This window comes from Stegostoma tigrinum, chromosome 16 (genome assembly GCF_030684315.1).
Source record: "Stegostoma tigrinum isolate sSteTig4 chromosome 16, sSteTig4.hap1, whole genome shotgun sequence".
Classification (NCBI taxonomy): Eukaryota; Metazoa; Chordata; class Chondrichthyes; order Orectolobiformes; family Stegostomatidae; genus Stegostoma; species Stegostoma tigrinum.
This window is the reverse complement of record NC_081369.1, coordinates 21,245,248-21,264,603: the sequence shown is the minus strand read 5'-3', so window position 1 is coordinate 21,264,603 and position 19,356 is coordinate 21,245,248. Positions and strand designations below refer to the sequence as shown.

Below are 19,356 nucleotides of genomic sequence, written 5' to 3'. Positions count from 1 at the left end.
GAAGAAGTAGGCATGGAGGTGAAGACGGCGGAAAAACTGCTCCCCTTCCCCTACTGCATCCCTAAACCAGCCCAGTTCATCCCCTCCCCCCACTGCACCACACAACCAGCCCAGCTCTTCCCCCCCCACCCACTGCATCCCAAAACCAGTCCAACCTGTCTCTGCCTCCCTAACCGGCTCTTCCTCTCACCCATCCCTTCCTCCCACCCCAAGCCGCACCCCCAGCTACCTACTAACCTCATCCCACCTCCTTGACCTGTCCGTCTTCCCTGGACTGACCTATCCCCTCCCTACCTCCCCACCTACACCCTCTCCACCTATCTTCTTTACTCTCCATCTTCGGTCCGCCTCCCCCTCTCTCCCTATTTATTCCAGTTCCCTCCCCCCATCCCCCTCTCTGATGAAGGGTCTAGGCCCGAAACGTCAGCTTTTGTGCTCCTGAGATGCTGCTTGGCCTGCTGTGTTCATCCAGCCTCACATTTTATTATCTTAGCATTGGTATACAGTCAGTTCAATTGAATAAAATAGACATACAGGAAACAAAATAGGCACCTTGAGGGTAATTTATATCCCCACTGATTCTTTGCGTAATTTATTGACCTTCTACCAAACTATTATTTTTGTCAGCTTTCCCTTCTGGATCTGATGTACCTCTCCCCTTATTCTGTTCTGTCAATCAGGAACAATTAGTAATGCAAATGTAAATTATAGATGCTTCGTCTGAGCCCTTGTCATCTTCCCCTACTAACAAGTTGATATAAAAGCCCAAAGAACTGCGGATACCGTAAATCAGGAACAAAAACAAAGTTGTTGGAAAAGCTCAGCAGGTCTGGCAGCACCTGTGAAGGAGAAAACAGAGTTAACATTCTGAGGAAGGGTCACCAGACCTCAAATTTTAACTGTTTACTCCTTCACAGTTGCTGCCAGATCTGCTGAGCTTTTCCAGCAATTTGTTTTTGAACGGGGTGATATAGTTTGCCTGGGCCTCCAGTCCACTGTCTATATCCACCAGATGCACCTTTTTATTGTTTGATCCACATTTTAGTTCTCAATCATCTGCTTCATTTATCTTAGCTTATTCCTAACCTTAATAAATGTTTTGTTTTGTGATGTTAAGTACTAACTATTGGCTGAAGAAATCTCCATGTTAAAAGTTGTAGCTATACCATTCGCAAGACCTTTGTACTTCTCCTGGGTCTCATTAGGTCTAGATCTGTGCAATTTTTAAATCTTCTAGTTACTCTGCTTTGTCATTCTTCAATCAACCTGTCCATTCCCAGAATTATGCAAATTTTATCTACAAATTCTAATCCATTGAAATCTCAGTAAGCGCTGGACGCCAGCTTGGTCAACCCAAATAGATCATGTTTATAGAGAACCATCTGAGTAGGAATGTCTGTCTGTCTGTCCATTCTAGGGTCTGGGTAGGGGGCACTGAATGCCTTGGTTCTCCTTCAGCTTGGTCTTTCCTGGGGGAAGTTTTGTTTCGCTGCTGTCATCGCCCACGTGGGGAAACTTTGTTTTTCGAGACACTGGTTGGAAGGACCCATTGAAGTTCTGTGAATAGGTGCTTTGGGTAATACTGAATCGCTACAATGGAACATTTTTACATTCACTATGTGTGTCTCCCAGCCCCCTCGAGTGACCTGAATTATCTGTTGCTTTACTTTCCTTGCTAAGCATTAGACAGTAATCCAACACAGGAACCTAATAACCGAGAGGAGGATGATCCCATTTCCACTTAAGTCCTGATGTAACAGCATCACTATCTAAACTCTATCATTGTGGCCAGTGTAAATTGTAGTCATTTGGAAAGGTGAGTTTTTGTACGGTGTTGGGGAGGCAATGGCCTAGAGGTATTGTTGCTAGACTGTTGATTCAGAATCACAAAAATGTTCCAAGACCTGGGTTCGAAGCCTGCCACAGCACACAGCGGAATTTTTATTCAATAAAAAAACGTGGAATTTAGAGTCCAATAGTGACAAGAAATCCATTGTTGATTTTGTCAAAAAAAAATCCATCTGGCTCACTAATGTCCTTTTTAAGGAAAGAAACTGTCATCCTTACCTGGTCAGTGATTACATGTGACTCCAGATCTACAGCTATGCAGTTGTCTCTTAACTTCCCTTTGGGCAGTTCTTGATAGACTGTGAATGCTGGGCCTAACCAGCAATGCCCTAATCCCTGCTTATGAACAAAAAAAGGAGGTTGGAAAATGTCCTGATAAGAGTGGAAGAGGGTCCACATTTACCCTTAAGCTATTGAGGGAAACAAATGATTAAATTATTATTCTTGCTAGGGTCAGTAGTTGGGATGGTCCAGTTGCTTGTGATTGCACAACTGTAGAGCTTACCCCATGAAGTGGGCTGAGGATCAGGGCATTCCAGGTAAGGTCAGGCCATGACCTGACTGTATGGCGACAAGGGATTTTGAACCTCTGATAAGCCTGGACCCAAGCTATGCCTGTTCTCGGCTTCTGTGGTAAAGAAATTCCACTGGTGCAGCTTCCTTTGCCAATGTATCTGTAGTATTATTGCTTGCGGCATATTTACCAGCCTTTTCCTAGCTACAATCAGTTCTGAAGAAGGGTCACTGGACTTGAAAATGCTTACTGTGATTTCTTCCCATAGGTGTTGTCAGACCTGCAGAGTTTTTCCAGTAATTTCTGCTTTGGTTGTTTTTGCATTCTTGTCCCCTTGGTTTTTCTAACCAATTGTCTATCTGTGTTAATATATTAACCCCAATTCCATGAGCTCTTGTCTTGTATATTACCTTTTGTATTTGGAAGCCAAAACATCAACTGGTTTCCCCTTGCCTTATTATTTATATCCTCAGAAAAACCCTTCTGTAAATGATGTGATCATATTATGACTTCCTAAATCCTTCAGAACTTCTTATTAATAGATTTTGGCACTTGCCCAATGACTGACAGTAATCATTACTAGCTTGTATTTCCCTTCGTTTTTGAAGAGTGAAATTCCATTTGCTAACTTCTGAACTGCTGAAAATATTTAGGATCTAGGGAATGTTGGAAAATCATCAGCAGTATTTCCACTATTTCTTCACTTGCCTCTTGGAACTCGAGGCATTTGGGTCTTGGGGTTTTGTTATTTGTTCCCTTCATACTTCTTAGGAATATTTCTCTCCCTCTCTCACCCCGCCAGTGCATCTGTTGAGCTGACTGTAAAGAGAGTATCTCATTTAGCAGAAACCAGTCAGATTGCACATGTTGACTAGAAAATATGTGAATCCTAAAAAGTAATGAGTTGTTACAAAATGCACACATTTCCAATAATACGTGCTTTTGCTAATTTTGTATTTGTCTTTGAATGGGAGAGTCAAGTAGCATCTTTTGAAGGTGATAACCTTGTTTTCTGTCTCTTTAAATCTGATTCCAACATTTGCTTCTAAAACATGGAAGGAACACGCTTTGTCACCAAGGTAAATTCCATTCGTTCGGCTATCTCAAATATTTCCACCTTCTGACACTCCTTCACCTTACCTCATTTCTCCTTCCTACCAGGCCTTCGCTTTGCTCTGCTTGTCTCTTTTGCAGCCTTTTACATGGTCAAGCACAATGTCATTCCTCCTGCCCCACTAGAAAACTTTGGACCTCAGTTTGACCAGACTTATTCTCCACTACTGCGATGGCACTGGATCCCTATCTTTCCTAACTTTTATTAGGGAACATTGATAGGCCCTCAATGGGTTAGTTGCTTTAAAAAGTAGTTGACTAGAACATTGTTCTTTCACTTTTGATTTCTATTCTAACCCACTGCAACTGGAAGCAAAATTTTGGTGTTTCAATGGTAGCATCCTATCTTGCTCGTTTTTCCAGTTTAAATTCTGTAAAGTCTATACTCGTTGGAGGAAGCAGGAGAAGTGCACATACTATGCAAAAACTGCACAGTCTGCAATTAGCATATATACTATTATAAGTAGATCTCGTGATTTTGACTTTTTTAAAAGCAAGGGGTGATTTCTCATATGACTTGTGTAAACCTTGACCTTGCTTTTTTTAGGTATCAGAACCAAAGTAGATATAGTCTACAATTGCATCAAAAACCAGAATTCATTATCCCATTCAAAAAAAGTTGCACTTACCATATTTCCTCCTGTTCTAAGATGGGAAGAAAGTAGAATTTTGATTTTTGGGGGCAGTCTATAACCAACCTGAGAAGAAAAATGAATAATGCATGTCTAAATGGAATGCAAGGACAAACTTCTAGAGTGGACATTGAATAAGTGAACAGTTAGGTCTTAGGTCCTCCAACTTGCCTGGGAAGCGACAAGGAGGCTTAGTAAATACCAAACAGGCCCTTGCAAGTGCAACCTCATTGCGGCTCCCTGAAAAACAAGCACTAAGATAATGGCTGGGGACTATCAGAATGAGTTTTTCAGAAGGTATAGCTGCTCTCTTTCTTTGCCCCTGAGCATTATTGAAACTGCATGCATAGCTGATGCTACTGTTTCCTCTCTAAACATGTGTACGGTTTGCTCCTGAATAAAAACACAGAAACAGAGAGAATTAATAGCTGATGTGTACACTTTTTTTCCCCATTACCTTGTGCATTTCCTTGAGCACTCTGTAATGTGTGCTATGCAGGTGTATTTCAGTTGAATGAAAGTCTTAAGCATTAAGTGTTGGAAAGTTGATCCGTCAACTATTTGTCCAATAACTGATATCTTCTATTTTTATTCAAAAGTCAAATTTATGGTATATTTGAAATATTGTTCAACTAACTCTGAAGGATGGGGATGTAGGAATTCTGTCAGCTGCAGTTGGTTGGATTTTGAAGCAGAACAACAGGAACTTCATTGTACATCTTTCTCTGACATAATAAACCAAATAGAAGCACATTTTACTTCATCTATTTTATCCATCTTTTCTCACATGATGAAAATGTGATCCCTTTATAAACTTTTATAAACAAGTTATAAACATTTCCGCCTATAAATTGCTCAGTTGTTTTTCATTGTAAATGGTTTTTCACAAGCATTTTTAAGGTAGCCAATTTCTATTTTAATTTTCCTTCTGCGTGACAAAGTGCTTTCTTTTTCAGGTCATGGATATCACAAAGAAGACAGTCCTTTCCTAAACAAAACTGATAGCATAAAAGGAAATGAATATTATGACAGAAATTTGGCCTTATTTGAGGTAACATTTTTAAAGAAAATCAAATTGTGCTTAACGTTCGAAATGCTCTGCTTTTCTTTGAAATTTTGACTTCAAGTCCACACTGGTTGCCTGAAGTGGGATTTGAATAGTCCCATTCCTCTATCCTGTGGCTCTGCAAGTTTAATTCTCTCAAGTGCTTACTCAGATTCCTTCTGCAATCGGGAAAATGGCTTATCCATGAGTTCCATTTCATCGTCATCATTCAAAGCGTGGGCAAAAAGCTCTTTTCTCCCCCTACATCTTTTCACCAAAACCTTAAAGATGTGTCTGTTGCAGTCATTGTAGCATTAGCTAATGGCAACAACTTTTCTAAACCTGCCATAATTTTATATGTCTCTTTCAAATCTATTCCAAACTCCTTTGCTCCAAGGAGAATATCCGCAATTTGTTCATAGTAACCATTTGGCCAAGTTACCTCATCCCTATAATCAATCTGATAAACTGCCAATGCACCCTATCAAGGACCTTCACATTTTTCTTGAAACATGATAACTATAATTAGGTGCAGTACTTTGGTTCTGGTCTAACCACAATTTTGTAAATGTTCACACCTTCCCTGCTTTTGTACACAATTCATCTCTATATGAAGCCCAAAATCGCATATGTTTTGTTAATCGTGCTAAAAATGCCCTGTTACCATCAAATGTCTAAGATCTCCTCTGTCTTTACCCACTCTTTTAGAATAATAATATAAAAAATAAAGGTAAGTGCCACCTTAGAATTAGAAGACCATATGGGCTGTTCTCTCATTAGACAGAGACACAACTGGTGGTGGTTTAACCCGAGGGTCACCACCTCAGATGAGGGAATAGATTGAGAAGGTTAAAGACCTTCATGGTAACCTCAGCTATTACAGAAATCAAACTTGCACTGTTGGCATCAACCTGCAACACAAACAAGCCATCTACCGAACTGAGCTAATTGATTATAAATATATAGCTCAGTCTAACTCGTTGCCTTAAGAAAAGCTTTGGATTGTATTGTTCTTGGAGGCTGTGCTCTTTTTGTAATATTCTAGGGCTTTTCAATGGTAATCTGATGTAAATTCTTTGTGCTTGGACATGTTGTCAAAGTTATCAGACCAAAACATTCATCTATAAGGAGCAAACCTTTTCCTAGATATCTGATTGTGACGGAATTACTGAGTAATTTATTCCAATAGTGCCCCATAAATATGCTGGAATGAACCATGATTGGTATTCTGGCCATTATCTTAATGATTGCCCAAAATTTTACTTGTTGCAGTTTACAATTCAATCAAAGAGTGCAGCACAGATTCTTTTTCCCATGAAAGAACACACTGTTTCAACACATGAATATAGTTGAACCTGATTGTATGATGTGGATTTTTTTTTTACTTTTACCTGAAGTTAAACCACTAAGTTTGCAAAGATTTAAGCCCATTTCACCATCAGTGTAATTTATCTACATTCAAGGAATCAATGGAAAAATCAGACAGAGAAACGCAATGACAAAAGATTGCTTGCCCTAATAAGGAAAATCATTCTTCCACATTTCTGTTTTAAATTGCACCCTAGCAAATGCATTTTTGTTCACTGGATTTTGTGGTGGTTCAGTATGCATGGTTTAAATTTTCTGTCTCTTCTGCAGGAGGAACTGGACATTCGACCAAAGGTATCATCGCTCCTCAGCAGATTGGCTAATTACACAAACATCACTCAGGGTGCAAAGGAACATGAGGAAGCGGAAAGTGCAGAAAGTTCAAAGAAAAGAACACCTAAGGTATTTATGCCTCAGATTATTTTGTTGGCATTAGTATTTTTACTGAAGTTTTATAAATATGAATGTTGCAACCAACCATGGATCTTGAGACTGCTGATAAAATTGGGTGCCATTGTGACTCATTGGTTAGCACTGCTGCCTCTCAGCATCAAGGACCTGGGTTTGATTCCGGTCTCGGGCAACAGTCCATGTGAAGTTTAGACATCCTTCCTGTGTCTGGTTGGGTTTCCTCTGAACGTCCAAAGACATGCAAGTTAGGTGGATTGGCCATGCTAAATTGTCCATAGTATCCAGGGATGTGCAGGGTAGGTGTATTACCATGGAAGTGCAGGGATACAGGGATAAGGTAGGGGGCGTGGGTCTAGGTGGGATGCTTTTCGGAGGGTTGCTGTGCTCTCGATGGGCTTTCACACTGTAGGGATTCTAGTGTTACGAATGAGCTTAATGATTGATGGTTGAAGACATACTTCATGCCAATTCTTCAGAACGCAGGTTTTGTTTTAATAAAATGTACTTCAGCATAACATGTCTGTTGTTTTTTTTTGTATATATTTGTATGTTTGCACAATTGAATGTTAAATGTGCAGCTCTTTGTTTCTGTGTGGATATATTCATTGATTTTACATCTCCATCTGTTTCAGAATTGAGCTTTCATTCAGTGCAGTAGGGCATTCACTAATCACAAGTTTGGAATTATTCATATGATCTTTGATAGGTTCTTCAGTCCTTACTATCAAACTGTGGAGGAGTTGATTTGGCACAGTAAGCCTTCGTGGTCTGTCACAGGATATCGTTAGTAACCTTAAGTGAACTAGGGAAACTGAATATTAAAATTGTTTCTAAAATCTGGTAAATCTGTGTACCCAGTTGCTTAGCAGGCTTTCTATATGTAAAAACATCTCTCTCCCCACTACTATAGAAATATTGTATGTTGTGGAAATTCAGATACTATTTTGCAGTCCAGTGTTTCATAAACATTGTGCCTTCAGAAATGTGACCACACTTATTCCCTAGCTAAGTGGACCATAGCTGACTTTGACAGAATGAATGCACACACTGTGAAGTCCTGCTAGAGATCTGAGCATTGAAACTGCATTATCTTTTTATAAGGTCCAAACTTCTATGATTGTAAGATAGCTAAATTTCCATGCACAATCTCTTCCCATAAAGTGTAATTTTGCTAACCACTACTTTTTGGTCTGAAACTTTCAAATTGGGTGGGCTGCACTCTATATTTGGAAGAAACAAGTAAGCCTGGGCTTTTAAGGCTCGCCTTTCATTGGGAAACGCATTAGGCAATTTAACAAAAGTAATTGAGTCATGGTTTCTTGGATCACTCACCGATTAAACATTACTGAAAAGAGACATGAAGCCGCTGCCCAAATAAGTGCATATTCAGAGGCATAGTCATTATTCGATATCTTCAACAAAACCTGGACCTGGGTGGAATTTCGTGGATCTGAAGTTAATAATCTGGCCATTGACTAATCAGCTCTGGCATTGCTAGAAGCATCTGGAGAAAACTTAACATTATACATCTTTCAGAAATAAATAAAAGGTGAATAAAAAATGTTTAGGATTGTATGTGGAGTGAAAGGCAGCTCTGGAATGACGTGTAAGAGGGTGTGAGCACAGCATGTGCTTGAGGCAGCAGGATTATTATTTTTGTTAAAAACATCCAAACTCTGTCTCATATTGATTCTGCTTCTGTCTAGAATAATGTCAGTGCAAGAAAAAAAAGCAGTTAATTTTAAACAACTGTTATGTACATTAATAGAAATTCTCATTTTAACACTTTCTTCTACAGACCTTCTATATTTGGCCCATGAAAGTGTACGTTAACACCCCAACTCATTTGCAGTGTAATTCTGATCTACTTAAAGACAGTGTCTAGAATATACTGAGAAGTGCAGCTTTTATTTCCCATTTGCTAGCAAGGATTTGTGGCAGACAGAGAAATGAAAAAGACACAAAAAAATGAAAAACAACTAATAAAGTATGCAGCTTGTGAATACAAATTATTTTGAACTGTAATTTTCTTTCCCCGCTCTTAGTCTCCCAATATGGGAACCCTGATGGGAGTATACTTACCTTGCCTACAGAATATCTTTGGAGTGATCCTGTTTCTACGTTTGACATGGCTTGTTGGAATTGCAGGGATCTTGCAATCTTTCTGTATTGTGTTCATGTGTTGCTGTTGTGTAAGTATCCGATATCTGTACTTCATTGTAATGACTTGTTCAAGACCATGTTGATAATTGTGAAAATAGAACTAAATTACATTAAATTCTTCTTTTCTGCACTTGCGTAAAAATAAATATTACATTAAAACTGTTCTTTGTATATGACAGCATAATGTACTTATACTTTCTAGATTTTGAAGTTACTTTTGGTTAATTGGCAAAAAATGTGTTTAAAAGTTCCAGATTCATGGTATTATAGTATTTATTTAATCAGAATATATGTGGTGTTAATAATTGAGAATTTTCTGTTTTGGTTTAAAGCTATATTATACTAAAGACCTAAAAGAATCCATGATTTTTGTATCGCAAAGTTTTTCTAGCTTTAAGTTTTTTTTTGTTTACTGACTTGATTCACAAATTGCAAAGGCATTCAGTTTCTTTTAAGAATTTGCTTGTGTATGATCTATTTTAGCAACAATTTATACAGCCCAGGGGATTTTTCAAGATTAGGTCTGTTGTATGCTGAGTTAATCTTTAATGGGATACCAGTGGAGAATGGGAGGGAGCGGCGGTGGGGCCTAGACTCAGCACTTCCAGATTAGGGAACAGGGAGAGTGGGCAAATCACAGTTTCCTGTGATTGTAGACTATCAGCTACTTTTACTGGTGTTTCCTGTCTCATAATAAATTTAATTGTTCACTTATTTTACCATTCTAAAATACTCTTGAGAGTCTCCTTCTCCCAGAACTTCCTGTAAAGTACAAATGCTGTTCTCAAAAAATATATTTTGCTGGCAATTCAAAGCTTAAATGTGAATCCAAGCTTTAGTGAATCGTTTCAAGTATTCAAGTAACTGACTTTAGTTTTAACATGATTCTGCATTGCACAGCCACTTCTATACAAGCCATAGAGCCAGTTATGAGGATAACTTACTGAATAGTCAGGAGCCCCTAGTGGGAGATTGGCATCATTGTGTTTATTTCCTGTATTTTTTTAACCTAGCAGCAGGATTACAAATCCCTGAAATACATCAACAGTTGAAATTCAAGAAGGTTGTTCAAGTACACCACTAGTGTAATAAATTAGCAGCAATGTAAAACTGTATTGCGATTCCTTCATATGATTTCAGTTATTCGCTATCTACCACTAGCTCGCTCATCTGGTATATATTTGCGGTCAGCTGTAGCAGTCTTCCCGTCTCAGATTAAAATTCTGATCATAAAATAATTCATCTAACAAATAAATTGGTGCTCAGATAAGTGCTAATTAGATAATTAGATCTAAATTTTTCTAGAATTCTAATTTTCTTGCCATGAATTCATTTGCTAGCTGGCCTGGTTTAATGAACAACATTTGGGTGGCACGGTGGCTCAGTGGTTAGCATTGCTGCCTCACAGCGCCAGGGGACCCGGATTTGATTCCAGCCTCCAGCAACTGTCTGTGGGAGTTTGCACGTTCTCCCTGTGTCTGCGTGGGTTTCCTCCGGGTGCTCTGGGTTCCCCTCTCAGCCCAAAGATGTGCAGGTTAGGTGGATCAGCCATGCTAAATTGCCTGTAGTGTTCAGGGGTGTGTGGGCTATAGGCGGATGGGTCTGGGTGGGATGCTTCTAGGGGCGGTGTGGACTTGTTGGGCCGAAGGGCCTGTTTCCACACTGTAGGGAATCTAATCTAATCTAACGTTTAAATGCAGAGATAATGGGAACTGCAGATGCTGGAGAATCCAAGATAATAAAGTGTGAAGCTGGATGAACACAGCAGGCCAAGCAGCGTCTCCGGAGCACAAAAGCTGACGTTTCGGGCCTAGACCCTTCATCAGAGAGTTTTTGAATGCAAAGGTTTTTGAAACTCTGGTCATTCACTCGCAGTAGCCACACAATATGTCTAACTACCAACCCCTCTTCCCCGTTCTAAGTTGGAAAACTATTTAATTATGTCTCTAATTCCCCTATGATCTTCACCAATTTCACTGCCATTGCTTACCAGTTTACTGTTCAGTCTGTTTTAACTACATATGCTTGACTCATGGAATCTACATTCAATTGGATCGCAATTGGATCGCTGATACCTTCTATCAATTTTTCTCAAAAGAAAGACTTGCATGTATATTGCATCTTCCACAACCGCATGATCTTCCAACACATTTTAATGCAAATGAAATACTTTTGGAATGTAGGCTTTTTTTTCGATTCACCCATAGGATGTGTGGGCGCTGGCTGGCCATGATTTATTACCTCCCTTTTTGCCCTTGAGAAGTGGTGGTGAGCTGCCTCTTCGAACTGCTGCAGTCCACATGCTGTAGGTACATCACAGCATGGGAGAGATATCCACGACTTTGACCCAGCTGCACAGAAGAAACTGTGATATATTTCCCAGTCTGGATGGGAAGTGACTTGGCCAACTTGCGGGGTAGTGGTGTTTCTCTGTATCTGCTACCTTTGTCCTTCTAGAAGGAAGTGGTGTGGATTTATAATGGTGCTGTCAAAGGATCTTTTGGGAATTTCTGCAGTGTGTCTTGGAGATAGTATGCATTGCTGCTGCTGAATGTCAGTGATGGACAGAGTGGATGCTTGAGGATGTGGCACCAATCAAATGAGCCACTTTGTCCTGGATGGTGTCAAGCTTCTTGAGTGTTGTTGGGGCTGCACCCATTCAGGCAAGTGGGGAGTATTCCATCACACTCCTGACTTGAGCTTTATAGACGATGGACAGGCTTTGGGGAGTCAAGAGGTGAGTTACTCACCACAGTTTTCCTAGCTTCTGATCTGCTTTTATAGCCACTGTATTTATATGGTAAACCTGGTTGAGTTTCTTGCCAGTAGTAATACCTGGATGTTGATGGTGGGTTTCAGTGTTGGTAACGCCATTGAATGACAAGTGACAGTGGTTAAATTGTTTCTTGGAGATGGTCATTGCCTGGCAATTGTGTGGTGTGAATGTTACTTGCCACTGGTCAGCTCCAGCTTGGATATGCCAGTTGTAGTGATGTATCTCTTGCCAATGAACTTGAACAGGAGGCTGGTGCCATTGACGTCAATATTGTGTCTGCATCTCAAAGGAACTAGATGAGAAGTATGCATCCTTTGTTGCTGTCTCTCCCTTGTGCCCTGTCTTCCACACTTGTGCCTGTTCTAATTACAGCTCTTATTGTCCCTTTCCGGCTTCATTCACTGGACCTGCAAGGTAAATCATAGCGTCTGCAGCTAAACTTTTTAACTCCTACACTTTTAACAATATGTACAAATTTAAGCATTTTAAAGAACGGAGAACAAAGAAAATTACAGCGCAGGAACAGGCCCTTCGGCCCGCCAAGCCTGCGCCGACTCAGATCCTCTATCTAAACCTGTCACCTATTTTCCAAGGATCTGTATCCCTCTGCTCCCTGCCCATTCATGTATCTGTCTAGATACATCTTAAATGACGCTGTCATACCCGCCTCTACCACCTCTGCTGGCAATCCGTTCTAGGCACCCACCACCCTCTGCATAAAGAACTTTCCACGTGTATCTCCCTTAACCTTTTCCCCTCTCAACCTTGAAATCGTGACCCGTAGTAATTGGGTCCCCCACTCTGGGGGGGGGAAAAAGCTTCTTGCTATCCAACCTGTCTATACCTCTCATGATTTTGTAGACCTCAGTCAGGTCCCCCGCCCCAACCTCTGTCTTTATAATGTAAATAATCCTAATCTACTCAACCTCTCTTCATAGCTAGCGCCCTCCATACCAGGCAACATCCTGGTGAACCTCCTCTGCACCCTCAGAGTGCAGAATATTATTGGATTGCTTATATCAACATGTTTAACAATGCTGATTTTGAGACTGGATGGTTGTGGAATTCTCCTAAAAGTTGTTATTGAAAATATTTCTAATAGAATGCAATAATGTCACGCACACTGCAATTGTGTTTGCAAAGAATGTGCACCGGAAGTTGTATTGACAGAAACTAGTTTTTCAGGAAATGCAGCATTATCAGTTTGTGCATTATCAGCTCCCATGTGATGAGAAATGCGATTTGAAGGATAAATATTAATCAGGGCACCAGGAGTTAACTTCTCTAATTTTTATTCTAAGTAACAACATGGCATCTTTTGCACCAACATGACAGAGCAGATGGGATTTCAGTCCAAGGTCTTATCTTTGAAAGAGCACCACAAACAGCAGTGCATAATCCATTCTGCACCAGGGAGTCAGCTTTGTCTTTTGTGTTCAAATCATGCAACCTAAGTCACTATCTTCCTGTTGAAAGTGCAACCAATTTAACCCATGGCTGACACTCAAGAACATTAATAGTGGAGGATGGTTTTGAGCCATCAACCTCGGCTACTTGTAACCAACCTAAATGAACACCAACCAAATTTCTGGTCTAGTTGCAATAACCTCTACCAGCATACAAGAGAGGATTCCTATGCTGGCAAGATTTTAACATGAATGAACAAAAACGGCTGATGTTGAATGTGAGACTGATTAGTATTCCACATCTTGTGATGTCTTTATGGGGTCTTTTGAATGAATGGTTGATTTATTATCACACATCTTGAAGTCACAGTGAAAAGTGTTTTGTCATCAAATCCAGCACCGTTTTGAGGTACAGTAAGGATAAGAAGAAATTACTTAAATAAGAGTTTTTATCATCTTTCCAAATTGGGGTTTCAAGCATGGTGTCAGGGCTTCTGCAAGGTCTCTTCAAGGTTTTCTATTCCTAAAGGAGTCTTACTGTGGGATCAGCAGCAATGATGTCAATGCTCCAGGAGACCTTATCTCTGTTGGTGTCTGACATTACCAATAGAACATAGAACAATACAGCGCAGAACAGGCCCTTCAGCCCTCGATGTTGCGCCGACCTGTGAACTAATCTAAGCCCATCCCCTACGCTATCCCATCATCATCCATATGCTTATCCAAGGACAGTTTAAATGTCCCTAATGTGGCTGAGTTAACAATCCAGGCTCTGGGCACTGCCACTGTTGCTAAGGGTCCAAGCACCAGGGTTCTGCTGCCAGGAGTCCCCGCTCTGGGTCTACTGCCACTGAGAGTCCAAGCTCTGGGCATTGCCACTGTGCCAGGAGTCCTGACCAAGCCATGAATACTGTAGCCAGCACCCCACCAACACCACTCCAGACTCAAGGAAGAAGAAAAGATGAAAAGTACATAGAGAAAACGACACTTCAGCCTGGAGCAGATGGGCTGCAGCAAGCCTGAACACTACCTGCAATGGCGGTACAATCTTGGATCTTATTCCTGACTGCAGACTTGGTTTACAAAGTTTGGCTTTTGATTTGGTGATCCAAGGTTGCTGTGAGTACTGGGCCCAGATTTTCTGAATCGTTCACTCAATAACTTCCTCCAATGTGCTTGTGAGTTTGATTGTGTCAGGTTTTTGAAATTAAAGGCAGAGCAATTGATCCACGGATCCCCATGATTCATCTGTTAAGTGAAAAAACTGGGGTTTTAAATTTCAAAGTAGCAATTATTTGGTTCCTTCAGCTGGTAAGGCAAGAAACTGATTATTACTGTAATATATGGGCATTTTCAAACAATTTAAAATTTTTAAGAACAGATTGAGTTTCAAGATAGAATGCTTGAAAAGACAAGTATCAATCTTTGGATCTTGTGTTTTTCAGACAATGTTAACAGCCATCTCAATGAGTGCCATCGCAACAAATGGAGTTGTACCAGGTAAAAAGAAATGTCTTAAAATGTCTACATGGGGCAGAAAACAGTCCACATTGTTAGCGCATGGTTTTAATTTTTAATGTATCTGTTTTTAAAAAACAGCTACATTGTGTACAGGAAGGACAGTATTTATTTTAGCCACACCTTTTTTTTATGTATTTGACATTACTGAGTAGTGGTTATTTCTAAGACTATTTTAGTAGTGGATTTATTTTGACCTAAAGACTATAGGAGAATGTGTAACAATAAAACCATCCAATCCATGATCCATCTCTTAGAATTCTACTTCACCTGATTCCTGTAATAATGTAGTCTTTCTCTCACTCCCCCACTCTCCCATTTTGTGAAACTTTTTGCAGCTGGAGGTTCTTACTTTATGATCTCAAGGTCTCTTGGTCCTGAATTTGGAGGTGCTGTGGGCCTGTGTTTCTATCTTGGAACGACGTTTGCAGGAGCCATGTATATACTTGGTGCCATTGAAATTCTACTGGTGAGAGTCCAGATAGTAGTTTTGATAAGTCTTGAAATATTGCTTTTTATGTAACATGTCAGGCTTACAGATCTATAGGTGCTGCTTCACAAAGGAAGAATACACAACATACGATTGTACTGTCATATTCGCCTTTCTTGATATGGTATATAAATTGGTATAACTCCCGGTCACTTTTGTGACTGTGTCAAGTTTATTTCAGTGTTTCTACTGTTGAACTTCTCTCAATGTTAAATATTTCTTTGAAATTTCATCTTTTCGCAAAGGTCAATATATTTCAGACCTGTCAGGTTATGTGTTACAGCCCTTCCAACTATGAGTGTTCAGTGACTTCAGTTAGAAACATACTGTGTGCTATCAAAAATGGCTCTATCCTTTAAATAAACTTTCGAGTGTATTAGCTATTGTTATGTAATCATACCCAGTAGATTTTTTTTTCTCTATAAAAACCATGATGACAAGTGACCCAACTAGTTTGTTTTTGGTGTTGTTAATTGAGCAGGCAGTATTTGATTAAAGTACCAGAATTCCATGTTGTTCACAAATTACCATGAGATTATAGTGCACCTGAATTTCTCAGGATCAGCACAAAGGTTTAATGATTTGTCTGAATAATGGCACCTCCAATACCACAACACTATTTTAGCTGTTCAATTTTACCCAAAAATAGTTCAACTCCAGAATTTTCATATTAACAGCTGCCTTTTCTGACCAGAATTTTGGTCCAGCTAATAAATTATTTTTAAATTGTGCATGGTATAGTCTTAGATGTCCAAATAAAAGCTGTTACCAACTAACATTTCGGCCTCAACAAATCTCATGAGTAGAATTTTGCTGCGTGATTTGGAGAATAACAGACTTCTTTTTAAATACCAGATTTTTAAAAATTTAATTTAATTTTCACCATCCGTTAAAATCCTATGACAGCAGATGTCCCCAAAAAATTTCAAAAACAAAAAATTGCTGTGCAGAGAAAGCAAAGTTAATGTTTTAAGTCCAGTCACCCTTCTTTAGAACTTGCTGGACCCAAAAGGTTAACTCTGCTTTCATCCAAAGATGTTGCCAAATCTGCTCAGTTTCTCCAGCATTTTTTGTTTTAGATTCAGATGTCCAGCATCTTGCAGTTCTTGGTTCTTTTTTATTCCCTCCTCCCAGAACATTAACCTAGAGTTCTGGATTACCCATCCAGTGACAAACCACTATGCCACTGCCTCCCTCTACACTTAAGAATGATCATTTGTGTTTCAGACTAATTTTAGCTGAAATAAATGTAACACTGACTATTTGGTGTGTGTGTGTGAGAGGGAGGTGGTGGTGGTTGTGGTGGGGAGGTGGCAGGGAACAGTGGTTTTGGTAGAGGATGGAGACAGGTAGAGTACTACATAGAACATAGAACTGTACAGCACAGTACAGGCCCTTCGGCCCACAATGTTATGCTGAATTTTTACTCCAAACCTAAGGTCTACCTAACCTCCATCCCTGCATTATACTATCATCCATATGCCTGTCTAATAGCCGCTTAAATGCCCCTAAGGAGGCTGACTCCATTACCCTCTCCGGCAATGTGTTCCATGCCCCTACCACTCTCTGAGTAAAGAACCTACCTCTGACGTCCCCTCTATATCTACCTCCATTCACTTTAAAACGATGCCCCCTTGTAATAGCTCCCTCCACCCCAGGAAAAGGTCTCTGGCTGTCCACCCTATCTAAACCACTGATCATTTTGTACACCTCTGTCAAGTCACCTGTCATCCTTCATCGTTCTAAAGAGAAAAGCCCTAGCGCTCTCAATCTTTCCTTGTAGGTCCTTCCCTCCATTCCAGGCAACATCCTGGAAAATTTCATCTGCACCTTTTCCAACCCTTCCACATCTTTCCTGTAATAAGGTGACCAGAACTGGACACAATACTCCAGATGTGGCCGAACCAGGGTTTTGCAGAGCCGGGACATAACTTCACGGCTCTTGAACTCAATCCCTCCATTAATGAGAGCGAATGCATCATACCCCTTCTTAACAACTCTATCCACCTGGGTGACGGCTTTCAGGGAACTGTGGACATGAATCCCGCAATCCCTCTGCTCCTGCACACTGCCAGGAATCTTTCCATTAACCCTGTATTCTGCTTTCAAATTTGTCCTTCCAAAATGAATCACCTCACACTTTTCAGGGTTAAACTCCATCTGCCACTTCTCAGCCCAGCTCTGCACCCTATCAATGTCCCTTTGTAACCTAGAACAGCCCTCCACAATTCGACCCACCTTTGTGTCATCTGTGAACTTAATAATCCCACTCCTACATCCAAATCATTGACAAAAGTCACAAATAGAAGAGGACCCAGTACAGATACTTGTGGTACACCACTCGTAACTGATCATATTGAATATTTCCTGTCCACTATCACCCTTTGTCTTCTAAGGGCCAGCCAATTCTGAATCCAATCTGCCACATTTCCCCCGAGCCCATGCCTCCGCACTTTCTGCATGAGCCTACCATGGTGAACCTTATCAAATGCCTTACTTAAATCCATGCATACCACATCTACTGCTCTACCTTCATCCATGTGTTTGGTCACCTCTTCAAAGAATTCAGTAAGGTTTCTGAGGCATGATCTACCCCTCACAAATCCATGCTGACTATCCCAAATCAAACTGTGCCTATCCAAGTGATCATATATCCTGTCCCTCAGAGCCCTTTCCAATAATTTGCCCACCACTGAAGTGATACTAACTGACCTGTAGTTTACTATTACTTTCTGCACTTCTAGAATTTTTTTTAAATTGTAAGGTTGAAAAGGGTGAAAACGCAAATGCTTGAGCGTAGACTTTTCTTCCCATCTGGAGAATATTGTGCCTTCTCTGAATAAGGAAAAGGAACAGAGACCTGTATAATTAAACCTCCATTCACCTACAGCCTAATAGAGAACAGGATATTAGTTGTGAGATAACACGGTGTGAACCCAGATGAACACAGCAGGCCGAGCAGGAAAGTTTCATCTTTCGGGTCGAGACCCTTCTTCAGAAATGGGGAAGGGGAAGGGGATTCTGAAATAAATAGGGAGACAGGGCGAGGCAGAAGATGGATAAGGGAGAAGATAGGGTGAGAGGCGAACCAGATAATCCCCAATGCACTAAAGTCTACATGTAAACCTTCCAAATTTAGCCCCAACCGCGACGACCACTACAATCAGAATGTTGATTTCCTATAGAAGCGTTTCTCACTGCAACTTCTAAAATACACACTTGCTGCAATGCGCCAGCATCTCCAAATACTACAGTCAAGCCTACCTCAGCTCAGAGCCTCCCTCTCCCAGACCTGCAAAGGACCTCTCCTGTTTATTTATCCTTCAAGATCCACAACCTGAAATCTCAATTTTACTCGACTTTATTAGATACTAAAAACCGAAAGTACTTTAAAAGTACTGGTGCTTGTCACCATACCCAGAACCTTCCCCACCATGTGCCCGCCGCCGTTAGCCATGTGGCCACCTTTGGAGCATCAACAGTTTCCACAGATGACATCACATCCGCTGACACCCAGTATGCCACTTCCAGTACAACCGATGTCATCAACACCGCTGCTGATGCCACCGCTTCCAGTTCCGAGGCCGACACAGACATCAAGGACGCTGCTGCTGCCAACACGCTCGATTTGCTGAGCGACGTCGCTCCGCCCACTGCCTTCACAGCCAGCATCTCTCTAGACAAGACAATGACACCCAGCCCTGCCGAGTCTTCACCATCCCCCTCGACCTCCCCCTCACTGAGGACGACGGTCAGTCCTCAATAAAGGACTCACGTTTGTCCCCGTCCACCCACACATCTATGAATACGACTCTCATTTGGACAGTGAGCAGTTTTTCCTCCGCCTCCGTGCTTATTTCTTTAACTGTGAGCCTAACCCTCCCTCGCCTGACCCTTTCTTCCACCTCCAACGCACCCCCTCCTCCTGGACACCACCCCAAGGCCTCCTACCCTCCCTCGACCTCTTCATCTCTAATTGTCGTTGAGACATCGATCGCAGCGACCTCTCCACCCCTCTCACCCACTCCAACCTCTCCCTGCAGAACGTGCAGCCCTCCGCTCCAATCCCGAC

The 19,356-nt window shown here is 40.9% G+C and overlaps 1 protein-coding gene across 1 annotated transcript in view; it reads left to right on the top strand.

Moving 5' to 3' along the window:
* Nucleotides 1-19,356, top strand: part of slc12a4 (solute carrier family 12 member 4) — a 113,961-nt gene that overhangs the window by 43,455 nt on the left and 51,150 nt on the right. Inside the window, exons 2-6 of the mRNA XM_048546568.1 lie at nt 5,064-5,158; nt 6,791-6,922; nt 8,977-9,123; nt 14,722-14,776; nt 15,133-15,263. Of these exons, the coding sequence (XP_048402525.1) occupies nt 5,064-5,158; nt 6,791-6,922; nt 8,977-9,123; nt 14,722-14,776; nt 15,133-15,263 (560 nt within the window). The remainder of the gene's footprint in view (nt 1-5,063; nt 5,159-6,790; nt 6,923-8,976; nt 9,124-14,721; nt 14,777-15,132; nt 15,264-19,356) is intronic.